The 16,612-nt window shown below is 37.8% G+C and overlaps 1 protein-coding gene across 4 annotated transcripts in view; it reads left to right on the forward strand.

Moving 5' to 3' along the window:
- The window catches only part of TOX (thymocyte selection associated high mobility group box), a 236,137-nt gene that overhangs the window by 189,698 nt on the left and 29,827 nt on the right, over window positions 1–16,612 (forward strand). For all 4 annotated transcript variants that reach the window (XM_060775365.2, XM_060775366.2, XM_060775368.2 and 1 more), the window contains one exon: window positions 4,201–4,431. In XM_060775365.2, the coding sequence (XP_060631348.2) occupies window positions 4,201–4,431 (231 nt within the window). The remainder of the gene's footprint in view (window positions 1–4,200; window positions 4,432–16,612) is intronic.

Genomic DNA, 16,612 nt, shown 5'->3' on the forward strand with positions numbered 1-16,612 from the left:
ACTATTAATGCTGTTCTGAACCTACAAAACTAGCATGATATCCTCAGCAGAGACTATGGTTTGCTTTGAAAATAGAGCCAACTAGCATTTTAGGGGTCAGAGAGAGAGGTTTACATGAATGTTTCCCAAAGAGAGTATTTCTGTTTGTTTTTGTTTTGTTTTTGTTTTTTCATGTCAGGAGCGACTTGAGAAACTGTAAGTCTCTTCTAGTGTGAGAGAATTGGCCATCTGCAAGGATGCTGCCCAGTGGATGCCCGGGTGTTTTTGATGTTTTACCAGCCTTCTCTCATGTCCCTGCATAGGGAGCTGGAGCGAACAGAGGGAGCTCATCCACGATCTCCCAGAATTCGAACCTCCGACCTGTCTTCAGTCCTGCCAGCACAAGGGTTTAACCCATTGCGCCACTGGGGGCTCCTGTTTTTTTAATTTATATTTATTTACTATGGTTAAGATCCTATTTTTCCACTAGTTTAGTTATACTGGAGGCAATTCCAGTCCACCACACTCATAGTATGCTAGGTTCAATCCCACCCTACAAGACATTACTTGAATAGGTTGCTTGGAACCACTAAACATACTTATCCCATGTCCATTCTCAATACTCAAAAGTATTCATGGAACATCCTTCATAAGAGCAGTTTGCCCCCAATAGGATCCTAGCCCTAATGTATATTCCACTTTTCTGCCAAAACACATCCCTATCTGTGTTATGAAGGCATAGATTAATAGCTATGTGAATACTTCCAGGAATTAGTAATACAGGAGTGATGACAATGTTAAGATGTTTGTGAATTGGAGCACATTTTACATCTGTGAAGGAAAAGTTACTCTCAGTAAAATAGATGCCACAATTGATGGCACCGTATAAATCAACAATAGTACCAAGAATAATCATTTTTAAAAATGTTGGGTTGTAAATCCCAACATGACATTTACAGGAACAAGAGAAGCAGTCAGAGAGTTGGGATCACAAGGGTCATTCAGTCCAAACTTCTGCTGTGCTGGAACACACAATCAAAGCACTCCAAACCGATTACCATCCAGTCTCTGTTTAAAAAACTCCAAAGAAGAAGATATCTCTACAACTCAAAGCAGTGTATTCCACTATTGATCAGCTCTTACTGTAAGGAAATTCTTCCTGATATTCAGGTAGAATCTCTTTTCATGTAGTTTGAATCAAGTGCTCTAATCCTGCTCCATCTTCAACATGACTACCATGTCGCCTCCTAAGCTTCTCTTCTTCAGAGTAAATATACCTAGCTCCCTAAAATGCTCCTCATAGGGCATGGTTCCCAACCTTGAAATTAAATTTCATTTTCCTAGTGACAAAATATTGCATTTTGAATACTGGGAAAACATATTTGTCACCATAGAACTGCCAATGGTCTCCATTGCCAAATTTCTATTTTTTCCATTATCGATTTCTAAAAAATGGATTTGAAGATTAGATGTTCCAGCATTCATTTTTACTATTTTAGATTGTTTAGGATTTGATCTGAGTGTGGTTTATATTCTGTTTTGAAATTTTACTTGTAAACTGACTTTTGAGTCAAAGTTAGCATTTTTTTAAAAAAAAGTATTCACGAATATTGTTCTTTTCAATCTGGAAAAGTCAGATTAGCAGAAAACGTCAGTGGTTTATATGAAATTAAGGAACTTTTGGATACAGTCCAAATATGATACAGTTGTATAGTTTTTTTAATATTAAGCCTTTCAGAGTATGTAATTTGAGTTATATGTAGAGATTATTTTATTCCATCACTACCTAGATCAGTGGTTCTCAACCTTCCTAATGCCGCGACCCCTTAATGTAGTTCCTCATGTTGTGGTGACCCCCCAACCATAAAATTATTTTCATTGCTACTTCATAACTGTTATTTTGCTATTGTTATGAATTGTAATGTAAATATCTGATATGCAGGGTCAGGCCCGTAGCCAGGATTTCATTTCGGGGGGGGGGGGGGCTGAATTTTTTTCAGGGGGGTTCGGGGGGGGGCTGAGTCTGAGTGAAAGAGGGTCTAGCCTAGCAAACCTTTTGTATCATTACCCCAATACCCTCATGCATATGGGATATATTGAGTATGGTTATCAGATCATGATATGAATAAACATAACAGTTTAAATAATGCACCAGTAAGGCCTTTTCGCGAACCACCATGAGAATTTCGAGGGGGGGGGCTGAAGCCCCCCCAGCCCCCCCAGCCCCCCCCCCCGGCTACATGCCTGTGCAGGGTGTATTTTCATTCACTGGACAAAATTTGACACAAATACCCAATTACGTCCAAATTTGAATAGTGGTGGGGTTTGGGGGGAATTGATTTTGTAATTTGGGAGTTGTAGTTGCTGTGATTTATAGTTCACCTACAATCAAAGAGTATTCTGAACTCCACCAACAATAGAATTGAACCAAACTTGGCACACAGAACTCCCATGACCAACAGAAAATACTGGAAGGGTTTAGTGGGCATTGACCCTAAGTTTTAGCGTTGTAGTTCACTTTCATCCAGAAAGCACTGTGGACTCAAAAAATGATGGATCTGGACCAAACTTGGCACAAATACTCAATATGCCCAAATGTGAACACTGATGGAGTTTGGGGAAAATAGACCTCGACATTTGGGAGTTGTAGTTGCTGAGATTTGTCATTCACCTACAATCAAAGAGCATTCTGAACCCCACCAATGATAGAATTGGGCCAAACTTCCCACACAGAACCCCCATGACCAATAGAAAACATGTGTTTTCTGATGGCAACCCCTTTGACACCCCCTCACGACCCCCCCCCAGAGGAGTCTTGGGCCCCCCAGGGGTCTCAACCCCCAGGTTGAGAAATGCTGACCTAGATTGTAAAGAGATGTGGTAACTAAAAATGTCAGTGCTTTTAGTATTAATTTGTTTTATGGTGCAGTCTCTTTTCAGCTAATGAAACAAATAAATTTCTTAAAATATTTTCATAAGATTTCCGAAGGTGCCTTTTACACATTTAGCAGAATTTCTGGACAAATTGAAATCCTTTTCTTCCTTTTTTCCATTTCTAAAATAGACTCTGCCATGTCCATTCACATTTCTTTTCTCCTTTGCTTTGGGTAACAAGAAGGTAGATGAATGCTTTCCTTCACCTCACCTCTTAAGAAAGTTACTTTAGAAGCAAGACCTGTAGCTCGTTGAGGCTCTAGCATTCACCGGCAAAGAAAGATAAAGATTTTGTAAAACTATCACTTCCAGGACTGCATAGCATTGACCCATGGCAGTTAAAGTGGTGTCAAACTCCAGTAATTTTACAGTGTAAATGCAGCCTTGGCCATTCATCTACAAAGGCACACCATAATATAATTTTGTTAGGAGTAAACCCCAGCATTATCACTGGGACTTGGAAAATCACTCACGGAATATTTTTAATTTATTAACTGCATTTCTATACCGCTTTTCTCACCCCTGGGGGGGACTCAAAGCAGTTTACAACATAATAATCATGTAATCAGGTAAAGTATAACTTTATAAAATCTTTTGTAATCATACAGATGTTTTAAAATGCAGCATCTAAACGAAGATGGTCCTTTTTCTTTGCAATTTCAACAGATTTTATAATATTAACTACAATAGGCATGTGAAGGCTAAAGAAGATTTTTTTAATGAAAGAATTGATATCCCAATCACCAGCACCAAGCTTGTTCCCAATCTCTTGCTCACTTCACATTTTTGTGATTGCTGGAAATTCATAGGAAATTATGTAGCCCAAATCTAAGTCACTTAATAATATATGTACTTGTTCCTTTATCTGACAATTCAGCTTCTAGGAAAAAGCACCATAGAGACTTCCCTCAGTGGTTGAACTAGTGAACAGCATACAGTGTATTATGAAAGACTTTTGAGTGGCACAATGCCATTAGTGGTAAGACTTGAAAAAAGATAAGCCAATAAACCAACAACTTAGGTAAAACAATTAAATAAAAGCAAAATATAAATGTATAATAAAATTAGATTATATAACCTAAAATATCCAAAATGCATTTTATAGATGAAATCATTTAAGAGGCCAACAATTTGGATTATAAAAAACCTATAATTAAAATGCTCTTTTAAGCTACAAAATGCCAAATGCATGTGGACTGAGAAATGGAGTTTTAATTTGCCTAACAGTAATGCTACTGTGCTTGTGTGTGCTTGTGTTCTGTAATGTAATCTCTTCTTTCTTTGCAGGTCAATGGGGGAGAAAAAAGACCTGCTTCTGATATGGGAAAGAAACCCAAAACTCCCAAGAAGAAAAAGAAGAAAGACCCTAATGAGCCGCAGAAGCCTGTGTCTGCCTATGCATTATTTTTCCGAGACACACAAGCCGCCATCAAGGGCCAAAACCCAAATGCTACTTTTGGCGAAGTTTCTAAAATTGTAGCTTCCATGTGGGATGGCTTGGGAGAAGAACAAAAGCAGGTATGATGATACGGCTATCTCTTGCTCTTATGCCCTCACATTCTCTTCTCGCGTTCAATCAATTTCACTTTGCTTTAGAAATGTTTTATGTACCATGTTTTTTTTTTAAAAAAAAAACTCTTTTACTACAGATCTTAGTGATATGTCTTCTCAAAACTCTTATTTCATGTCCGTATAGAAACATGAATCTTAGTCACATATATCTGAGTAACACTTGTCAAGGATCTTCAGTTGAAAGTTACAAAGTGTTATAGCAGCAAGTGAGAAAAGCAGGTGAACCTGTCCAATTCTTTCTATGTTATTTCTACCTGTGATTCCAATTTTTCTGTTAAAAATGTAGTGCTGAGGAGCACATCTGCTTTATTAACTGCGGTATTCTGTATTATCGTTTTCAGTCTGAGAAAAATAGAATGAGATTCTTAGTCAGGGATCTGTCATAACTCAGTAAATAGTCTATACACTGGAGTGCTCTTTACAAATTATTTTTCTCCAAGGAAAAAAACCGCAGTGATTTACTCATTTTTCCACATGGCCCTGTGGATTCAAACCCAATTTGATGCTACCAGACCACCACCTTTACTGTCTGCCTCATGTCCTCAGCTTTGCAGCAACCACCGGACTGCCAGAGTGTTGCAAGAGAGGAGAGAAGGAAAAGGAGGAACCACCACCTCCTCCTACTTCTCCAGTCACTCTAATGCTCTGACCAGCATCAGTAGATGCACTGAGTGACAACAACCAGCAATATCATATTTGTGGTCACCACTAAGCTGAGCACACATGAAGGATGTTAAGTGCCACCCCCTGTCACCTGGGGAAAGTGGGGTGGGGTGGCTGTGTGAACAGCCATGGCCAGTTCTAAACTATAACTGGTCCAACTGTTTACACTGCCATTAAGTGTGGGTGAGCTCCAGATCTTCAGGGAACCTGTGAAGTACCACCCCGACTCTTTTTAATGTGGGACAAGGCTGCATTAAGCACCTTTGGCAAGCATTATAGCAAATGGGCCCATAAAGTATTGGAGCAATTACAGCTGATGGAGAAGTCCAGTTTTAGGATTGAGAGGACAATAACATATTTTGGTATTACAATGACTAATGTAAATGTATTTATTTACATTATTTCTATCCCACCCATATCAGCCCAAAGGCGACTCAGGGCGGTATACACAGTCTGCACAATTCGATGCCATAAAAATACATACATTAATAAAGCAAAAACATTAAAGTGCCTTTAAACATCAAGACAGTGCATAATAATATTTTTTTAAACTATGTCCTCTCGTTCAATCCTCATCCGTTCCATTGTCTTGGTCATTCCTGGGTCATTTTCCAGCTCTAGTTTGTCTATTTATTCAGGGGTTCCGAATGCTTGCTTGAAGAGCCAAGTTTTTACTCTTTTTCGGAAAGTCAGGAGGGAGGGGGCTGATCTAATATCCCTAGGCAGGGAGTTCCACAGCCGAGGGGCCACCACAGAGAAGGCCATGTCTCTCGTCCCCACCAGGCGTGCTTGCGAAGCAGGCGGGATCGAGAGCAGGGCCTCCTCAGACGATCTTAAGTTCCTGGAGGGTTTGTAGGAAAAGATGCGTTCAGATAGATAGGCTGGGCCAGAACCATTTAGGGCTTTATAGGCTAAAGCCAGCACTTTGAATTGAGCCCAGTAGGAAACTGGCAGCCAGTGGAGCTGATGCAGCAGAGGAGTTGTATGCTCCCTGAGTGCTGCTCCTGTTAGGAGTGGATAATTTGTCAAAATTAGATAATTTGTCAAAATAATTAGGTTAACGTTTTGAATGAGATTAAGAAGGACCTGCAAAGATAGAAGAAAGTAAAATTTTCATCATTGGGGAAGATAATAATAATAAAACTTTATTTATATACTACTCCATCTCCCCGAGGGGACTCAGAGCGGTTCCCAAGTAATATCACAAAACATACAGAGTAAAAACAACATAACCGTAAGATTAACAAACAAAATATAAACATAAAAATTGTTGCCATAACACACATATATTAAAAGTAATCCTGCCTGTTCAAGGCAATTAAAATTTTAAAAGGCCTGGCCAAGATTTGTGCAAGCCCAAAAATTCTAGGGGGCCCGGGAATTAAGTGCAATGCTATGACAGGCAACAATAATATTAGGTCTGTGGCTGTCCATTCCAGGCCCGATTAGAGGAAAGAATCTGGGTAACTGGTAGGAAGAATAAGATTTCAGTAGTAAAAAGTAATGTCCTGCCCATAATGCCTTTCATGTTTCAGTCTATACTAAATTTGGTTAATGATGTATGATTTAAACCAGGGGTCCTCAAACTAAGGCCCGGGGGCTGGATACGGCCCTCCAAGATCATTTACCCGGCCCTCGCTCAGGGTCAACCTAAGTCTGAAATGATTTGAAAGCATACAACAACAACAACAACAACAATCCTATCTCATCAGCCAAAAGCAGGCCCAGACTCCCCACTGAAATACTAATAAGTTTATATTTGTTAAAATTGTTATTCATTTTAATTATTGTATTGTTTTCAGTGTTTTTTGCATTACAAATAAGATATGTGTAGTGTGCACAGGAATTCATTCATGTTTTTTTTTTCAAATTATAATCCAGTCCTCCAACAGTTTGAGGGACTGCGATCTGGCCCTCTGTTTAAAAAGTTTGTGGACCCCTGATTTAAACAGTGACACAAGAACCTGTCTAAGTTTATATGGCAGCGGAAGAAGTCAAGAGCTAGGATAAAAATTATACAAGATGCAAAACACAGAGTATATTGACATTTTGGATCTCAAATTATGGCCTGTTGACAAGCATCAAGTTTGAAAGAAGCAAGGAGCAATTTTAGCAATATTCTTCCTGCTGTAAAAAATCTTCAAAAACCCATCCAAAGCTTATTTTCTTCTGCATTTTCTGTGTAGAAAACAGCATTCTCTGTGCAGAAAATAATATTTATGTGTGCTATTTTCTATGGTTAAATTTTGTTTACAATTTTGTGCAGATGCTCAACAAACCAGATTTTTTCATGACATTCAAAAACATGTTTTCCACAGCCCTGTAGTTCTGTCTCATTACCCTGCCTTGAAAATTCCTACAAAACCCCTCAAGAATGCTCACAATACTTAATATGCTTCTGTACAGAAGAATTAAAACTTCTTAATGCTCTTCAGTAAATGCCATTGAGTATTCGTAATTTTTGAGATCTTCTAATAACCATAATTGTCCAGTGGAGACTGTAAGAACCTTGTTAGATTATTCTTCCATATGAATTTTGCTTTGTTCTAATAACTTCCGTCATGAATGAGGACAAGCACTGTTATACCTTTGTTCCCTTGCAATAGTTGAAGGAAAATTATTTGCTTCATTGAATTGCAGGGTTTGCTTCTGCTTTTTTGTTTCTGTTTCATTAAGTTGTTTGCACATTGCAATTGGGAAAACATTCAAAGAATAAAAATTTAAATCTAAAGGAAAAAAGGATCAAAAATATGAATATAGCTAATGCTGTATGAATGTTGTATACCTCAGTGTTGCAGCAAGGAAAAACATAACCAAAAATATGTTTGTTTTGGGTTGTCTTCTTAATAAAGAGTAATAAAATATTCAAACTGGCACAAATGCAACAACAATCTTATCACTACCAATTGTAATGGACCTTATGAAATGATGATTGTAGCGGGGGGGGGGGAGGGGGTGTTGCAACCCATTTCTGTGTTATTATTTGTGGAGGAAAACTCACATTTTTCATATGAAAATGCACTTCCCTTTAAAAAATGTAATACAATTTGGTTTCTTCATCACATATACACAGAAACTTTATGAAAGGACATCTAGCATCTTTGGAATAACTGTGAAATGACTGTATCCATTTCTAAAATGAGCTCAAACTAGGGCTCTGCTCTGGTAATACAGAATTATTAGCTTCCTTTGTAATATAAACTTTGTATTGGAAATGTGTTTTCTCTTCTGTACATGAAATACATTTTTCTATGTTTTTTTTTTAAGAAACCAATATTAAGGGTCTGAGAAATGCTTCAATTTTTGGCATTTGATAGCATGGACCTTATTTATAGGAAATCCTACTGCTTCTCTCACCACTCAATTTGAAGAGAGCCTTTCAGTGATTGTAAGAAATAGTCAAGTGGAGAGTGAAGAAGTGCTGAGAGAGTTCCTTTTGGTATACACATTAAAGTGATAATTCTCTCCACAACTGCGGTACTTCATTTCTCTTTACAGTCCCATTATTGCCTCTCTTGTTCAGATATACAGACAATCTGATTTTAATAGTTCCCCTTCTATCTTCTATATTTTATGTAAACCTACTTCAGCAGTGTACGATTAAACATCGCCTTACTTAGGGCATGTTGTAATGCATAGTTTTATAGAAGAGACACCACCATTTGAATTTGAATAGGTTGTACAGTGAGTTGGGCTGTCAGACAGACTCATAATTCTCACATTCATTGCAAGGTTGTAATTGCAAATCATGCGGCTCCAGATTTGTGGGCTTTAATGCAGTTTAACTGTGCAGAACAAACTGGAAAGTTATCTTGTGGCACTGTGTACTGTTCAGCCATCAGACAAAACATAGTGTGGGACACATGTAGACACTCCATATTGACAAAATGATGTCTACCTGTCTGAACTAGCATATTCCCAGAACAGTATGCACATGGGGTATTTTGTCCCATATACATTATATGAAAGGAACTTTTCTACACTAGCAGACCCCAAAGCAGTAAACACACACACACACACTGTTCAGAAAGAAAGTAAAAGTAAATGTGGTTATGTGACCAAGCTTTCAGACAGCAAAGCTCAAAGTGCAATAAGATAATATGCAATAGTGAATGGACCAGTGAAATTGTTTTTAAATTGTGTTGTTTATCGGTGGATTTTAATATAAATGTTATTATATTATCAATGGTTAATTTTGTATGTTTTATGTCTAAATGTTCTTTTATGTTTATGTTTTATGTGGTTAGGTTAATTTATAGTTAAATGTTATTGTCTTGCTATTATCTTTTGGTTTTCGCATGTATATATGGCATTGAATGTTGCCTTTATAATGTTGGAAACTGCTTTGAGTTCCCATAGGGAGAGAAAAGCACTATATAAATGTAATAAATAAATATATAAATATATAAATAATCCTTGCCTTGTCATAATCCACCTCCCCTCAAAAACATGCTAGAGTCTTCCTCTTTTTCTCAAGCTATTTACGTCTTCATCATTCTTGCAAATTTTGTTGAAGACAGCAGAGGCATTTCATGTACAGGTATACATTAGTTCAGTGGTTCTCAACCTTTGGTTCTCCAGGTGTATTAGACTCCAGTTCCCAGAATTTCTTTCACCATATAAACATAGTATCATAGAATGGGAAGAAACCACAAGGGCCATCCGTTCCAATTTCCAGCTATACAGGAATGAACTATTCAAGCACTCTGGGCTCTGTTTAAAAACCTCCAAAAAAGGAGCCAGCTTTTCTTATAATTTCTGTCTTGGTGGTCAAACTTAATAGATTTATGTTTTTTTATATAAAAAATCTTGCTGGGATAGCTTGTGACAGCTTTTTCTTATTTTTTTATCCGGTTAGTTGTTTGTTCAGTAAGGAATCATTGAGTCAGCTGCTGTTAACTTTGCTTATTGCAGACAAATACACATAGCTCAAGCTGCATCAGTTAGAGTAGAAGTCCTGTCTTTCCCAGTTCAAGCTTCATTGCAATTTTTTTTACTGAAGACATGGTAAAAGATGCCCGCAGCAATAGAAATTCTCTGTTGTCCGGGCTCTGGGCTGTGGTCTTTGGATATGGAGTTGAATATAAATATTTTAACAATAAAAAATCAATCTTAAACAGACTGTAACACTTCAAACTAAATGTAGATGAAGTTGAACCCAATATTGTTGAATTCTATTTCTGATATTTTTAAAAAGCTGCTAGTAAATTATTGTTGGCCACATCATGAGGAGACAGGAAAGCCTAGAGAAGACAATTATGCTGGGGAAAGTGGAAGGCAAAAGGAAGAGGGGCCGACCAAGGGCAAGATGGATGGATGGCATCCTTGAAGTGACTGGACTGACCTTGAGGGAGCTGGGGGTGGTAACGGCCGACAGGGAGCTCTGGCGTAGGCTGGTCCATGAGGTCACGAAGAGTCGGAGACGACTGAACGAATGAACAACAAATTATTGTCAGAGCCAAACATCCCCTCAGTGTAACATAAAAATCAATGTGCTGAAGTACTTTGCACAGACTCTATGCAACCCCCCATGGAGAATAACAACTTTGCACAACAGATGTCAATGACTGAGTGCCATTGTGAAATGCACGACTGCAATAATTAATTGAAATGTGCAACAATGTCCAGCCACAGTGCTCAGGCACAATGTGCAACATTGATATGTGTCCAATTTCACATCTACTAGTGTCAGCATAATACATTTATAGTGCTATGATGAATAATTCATCCTGCATACCTAGAGTAACTTATATATTCATGTTTTGGTAACAGAATGCCAGCCAAATGTGTGTTTAATATTTTAAGTCTTTTTGTTCATACATTTCATAGCCTAAATTTAATGGCAAATAAGGCAATATGTAGATCTAGTTGTTTGCAGTGATCGTAAAAGGAATCATAAAAAGATGCTTCATTATATTAGCTTTATGTGGTAGGGATGTTATCTGGGGCAATGAACAGGCCAAATCTTATACCTAGAATAATATAATACAAATATCAAAACAATACAAAACCCAAGAACGGCAAGAAATGCATCCTGTCCCTTTTCAGGGAGTTCACAACAAATAAACAATCACCAGAGATGAAATAATTTGTCCCTTGTTCTTAGAATTTACACAGAAATTATGCAGGCAATTCTTTTCTTTCAAGTATTTCCTTGACATGTTATGCTAATTGACAGAAACATCCAGGGGTTTCTCATTTTCCAGCTGTGTTTATTTGAGTAGCATGCAAATTATTAAAGGAAAGCTGTGTTAATCACTTGAATTTGGCAGTTTCTCTTTGTAAATTATAGTGGACCCAATGTGTAATCCGTTAAGGAATGCAAAGTAAAGCAAAATAATCCTCAAGGTTTTAACTTATTGTCTTCGAAGTCCTAAACCTATTAACCAAGTTCAGGCCAGTGACCACTTACACATTATTTTCAAGAAAACAGTGCGGCCTTGGTGGTCTGCCAGGAAAAGTTGTTATATTAAACAGTTATTATTTGTGGTGTGAGTTATAAGGACAAATAATAGCTACCAGACCAGACACTGGGGTAATAGATTGCCCCATATTAAAGAGATTTTCTTTTCTTTCTGCATAGTAATATATACAGCAGCTTCCATTGCTAGAAGTAATGATGTGCTGTATAAATTATCCATCCATTTCAATACAAGTTTATTTTCTGCAAGATGTCAATGTACTAAACTTCTATATCAATAAAATGGCCACTTGCTTGAAACTTCTGAAGTAAACATTGTTTTTTAGACTAAAGTACAAGTCAAAATGTTTGGTCTCCCTAGCCCACTATTTCTGCCATGACTAGAGTTACAAGTGAGGGGCAGATCTATACTGATACTATAATATGGCTCCAATCCCAACTTGAAACTGGAGTGATCAAAAACACATGCCGCCAATGCATGCTGCCGCTCAGATTTAATGATCACAGAATTTTTTTTAAAGTCACAGGAAAGTCTGACTTCAGTCCTTTAATGCACTGCAGCAGACCCCAGCATATCCCAGATCCCAGAGTAAAATCAGCTCTGCAGAATGTGGACCATATTGTAATTGACCCCCTAGGTGGGGTAACATCACTTCTACTCCTATCTGTCGTCCCCCTCCCCCCGGGTTATTATCCCATATTCCTCCAGAGCACTGATGCACATCTCTCATGGAAAAGGGGGGGGGGCTGTCCCTGCAGAACAACAAACAGTGTCCAGCCACAGTGCTTAATGTAATCACCCACCTGGCTTCACACCAGTTCCAGGTCTGTCAATCTAATCACTCATGCAGTGAAACCGTTTCCTCCCAAACTGCTTCCAAGTTGAATTATACTGTAGTGCCAGTGTAGATGGGTTCATAGAAGCAGAAGTATTAAAAAAGAAAATTGTGTTTCTTTAGAGATCCCAAACAACAAAACTTTATTATGGTCACTGACTAGCACAAAGCAGGACACAAACAGAAAAGCAAGCTGTCTAGCCAAATTATTAGTAGCTCTTGTCCATCTCAAATGGCCATGGGTTCTGGTTGACATTATATGTCCTTTTACTTATGGAAATTATACTTCATGCCTCAGGACTCATTTCTACATTGCCTAGTAGAATATAGAAAGTCTACTAGGCAATGCATTTTCCTTAGGTGGGTCTTCATATGGACAAAAATAAAAACATCAGCTTTTTGTTCAGGGTAAAAGAAGGATAGTAGAGGCAAAGATGAAGTATTTTGGCCACATCATGAGGAAAAAGGAAAGCTTAGAGAAGACAATTATGCTGGGGGAAATGGAAGGAAAAAGGAAGAGGGGCCAACCAAGGGCAAGATGGATGGATGGGATCCTTGAAGTGACTGGCTTGACCTTGAAGGAGCTGGAGGTGGTGACGGCTGACAGGGAGCTCTGGCGTGGGCTGCTCCATGAGGTCACGAAGAGTTGGAAACAACTGAACGAATGAACAACAACAAAAGAACAACAACTAATAATCTTTATGGTTTTAGTTTCTGATACTTTACATTTCTGAAACTGAAAGTACATTTTTGGATTAGCAAAAGGCATTTAGCTCCTACTTTTTTGACCAGTTGTGCCTTGAAATATTTCCTGTGTAAATAATCAAGTCTGCCAATAATTTTTTTAATCGATTGCAATTTGGATTAAGCATGTTGCCTTTGTGTTTTCCTCCACCCCAACTTGTTTACTAACATGGTTCAATGTCCTTTTTCATTGACTTTGTAAAGAACTTCCATAGGTCATTTGTATTTGCACATGCTTTTACTATAGTGGGAAGAGACAAACTCGGCAGTTAAGAGTTAAATAGCTTTCAATAGATGGAGCCTTCTTTGGCTTTCAGACAGAAGTCTGGGTTAAAAGAGAGGATAGGATATTTTTTTCAAGTTCTGTGTTTTTCTTTTTTTTTAAAAAAACCCCACATCATTTAAAATCAGAACCAGATGTAAATGTACTAAATGAACCTTAAGTCCCTAATTGGAGACCCAGTGAAGCAATAATAGAATGAACAAATTACAAACAAAATGTTCTTGTTTAGATTAGTGTAACTGACTTCATGACTTCAGCCAAAGACCTCAGTAAAACATGCTATTATACTAAAAATGGAACAGCATGCCCACTCAAAAGCGTACTATACAAAGTTCACCTCTATTTGTAACACTACTGATGTCAGTGGGTTGAGTCATAGTAAAAGTGAGCCATTTCCAGTATGTGTGAATTTGAGTGTGTATGTTTACTTAAACCTTGTACTTGCTCCTTGTAGCAGGAATACAGGTCTGTGTACCTAAGGAACCGCTGCATAATGATCAGATAAGCCGTGCCAGGGAGTGGTTGGAGTGCTATAACATATGCTTTCTTCCAGGCTGCATAATTTGTTCTCGGCAATATTAGCTGCAACAGTTCAGCTCAATAGCAACACCTCATTATTTTATCCCTCAGTATTTATTCCTATGTTTGACGCCTCATGAAATTACTGTTAATGTGTTTATATAAGGGCAGATCTGACACAAGTGGGAAGGATTTAATTTCCCACTCAGTCTTTCCTGCTGATACGTCCTCTTTCCCCTGGTAGAAGTGGCAAGTGTAAATAGTTAATTTGCTTCAATTATGAGCCTGTCCTGCTAAATTAGAAGCAGCAGGGATATGAAGAGCTAGAATTATACTTCTGAGGCAACTGACAAATCCTCTGAGCCCACAAAATCAAATCATTTACTCCTCACTGGTGCTCAAACACGCACTAGACAAATGCGGCAGCTTATTGTGTATCATCAAATGAAACTGAGATTGCATCTTTCTCATGCTTAAGGAAACCAAGTCTTTTAAGGATACTTGTACATTTGTGGCTGGCTCCTTTTTATTTACCAACCAACAGATTCCTAAGGTTTAAAACATGGCCACTACTAATGCCCATAGATAATACAGAGGAGTGGAAACTGCAAGAATTGGCAGTACAGTTCCTTCATCACATATTCTTGATTTAATGGGATTATGATAGAAATGTAGGTTGCTATTTCTTCACATTTTGTGAAGGCAAAGTGACTATATAGTGGACTTGCTGTATAAGCAGGCTTTGCACCTGCATATTCAATCCACTGTGAATTGGGGAAAATTATATATATATATATATATATATATATATATATATATATATATATATATATTTCCCCAATTCACAGTGGATTGAATATGCAGGTGAAAGTCTTCCTGCAGCCAGTGAATATATATGAAAGTCTTCCTGCAGCCAGTGAATTCACAGTTATAGACAGCCATGCACTTGCATACAGAAGAGGTGGAGTGTCCAACAGCTTATGTAAGTCTTTCTGAGGGTTCTAAATTCACAGAAGATGTTTTATGTTGCCATCATTTAATAATTAGGGACTCAATCACTCATGTTATTTCATAGCCACATGGGGCTACAGAACCAAACCCTCACAGTCAGCAAGAGCCCAGTGTATTGAATGCATAATACATAATCTATTTTGGGATCAAATGTGTCATTTTTCAGACAACAGATTCCAGGAAGAGCTGCAGGAAGCCTCACACCTATCGGAATCACAATGGTCCCTAAGATCCACACATACCTCTGGCAATCGGCCTACCTAAGCCCATTGCAGAAACTTATATCTTCACGTTGCCTTTCTACTTACGGTGACCCCCATTAATTTCATAAGGTTTCCTGGGCAAGGAATTCTCAGAGGTAATTTTCTCTTAAATATAGCCTACAGCACTTGGTACTCATTGGAGGTCTTCTAAAAGAATACTAACCATGGCTGACCTTACTTAGCTTCCAAGATGAGACAGCATCTAATGCTTTTGGGGGTTATTTAGACCCCAAATTTATACTATGAGAAAATGAGGAGAAAGATTTAACAATTTATATTCCCTTTCATCCTATGTTAATAGTCTAGGGATTAATGAAATCAAGAGGTACAATGTAAAGTATTCTGAAACTTGGCTGCTACAGCACAGAAGACTCTCTGCTACACCCTTCCTCCCCCAATGTTTCACCCTCTACCAAAACTTTAGTTTTGGGTAAGTGTATGTAGATAAAATATATTCTTCATTACTTTTATGGCCGCCCCCTTCCCCCTGGGATGGTCAGAACAAGTGATCCAGTGGACTATAGCGCCAAGAAGAGATTACTAGAAGTCCAGCATAGGATTATCCTCGTTCTCATTCCTTTATATGTTTTGCATAAAACCATTAATACATTTTGTTTTATTTTATTTTTCAAAAGCAAATGCTATATGAAAAAGCATTGAATTTTATTTACGTATTTAAACCTCTGTAGCTTTCTACACTTTTGACAGCAATTGTGATGAAAGTGGCATGTTTACCTGAGCTATCCAGTCAGAAGGCTTCTCACAGAGATAGTATTGTTCCCACTGCAAGTTTTCAGGAAATTCATAGACTGAAAATGATCCCATTTTGCACAATGTATATCTTCAGGTTAATTTCAAATATCTTTCAACTGTTTCTGTTAAAAAAAATACAGTTATACCTTTTCCCATCTGATGATACATTTAAGAATTCTACAACTTGGCTATTTGCAGCTTACTGCTCCCTAATACTGACTGTTGAAAATGTAACCATTTTCAGAGCTCTTAGGCAAGATTCCATGAAATAGCAGTGTGAAGACTTGCTTTGTCTCATCCCAATGATCCAAATTAACCTGCTTGTTTTAGCTCCACTTGTTCTTTAAACCCTACTTTGAATTAGCATATATATTAAAAATCGCATTCACTTTGTTAGCAGTATATCTTGTGTCTTAATCAGAACTTGGAAATTTTCTTTTTTGGACATTTTGGCAAGGGATTCTTGAAGGTATTGTACAAAACTGCCCCAGCTCTTGTATGTTTTTGTAATTGTTAAAAAAATCAACTCTTTCGGCTAAATACTCCCATGTGTTGATTTATCAGATTATCATGTTTTAATTTATCAGATGTATCTTTGATAGAAATATGGTGAGAAATGAAATATAGATAAAGC

Source organism: Anolis sagrei, chromosome 4, assembly GCF_037176765.1.
Source record: "Anolis sagrei isolate rAnoSag1 chromosome 4, rAnoSag1.mat, whole genome shotgun sequence".
Lineage (NCBI taxonomy): Eukaryota > Metazoa > Chordata > Lepidosauria > Squamata > Dactyloidae > Anolis > Anolis sagrei.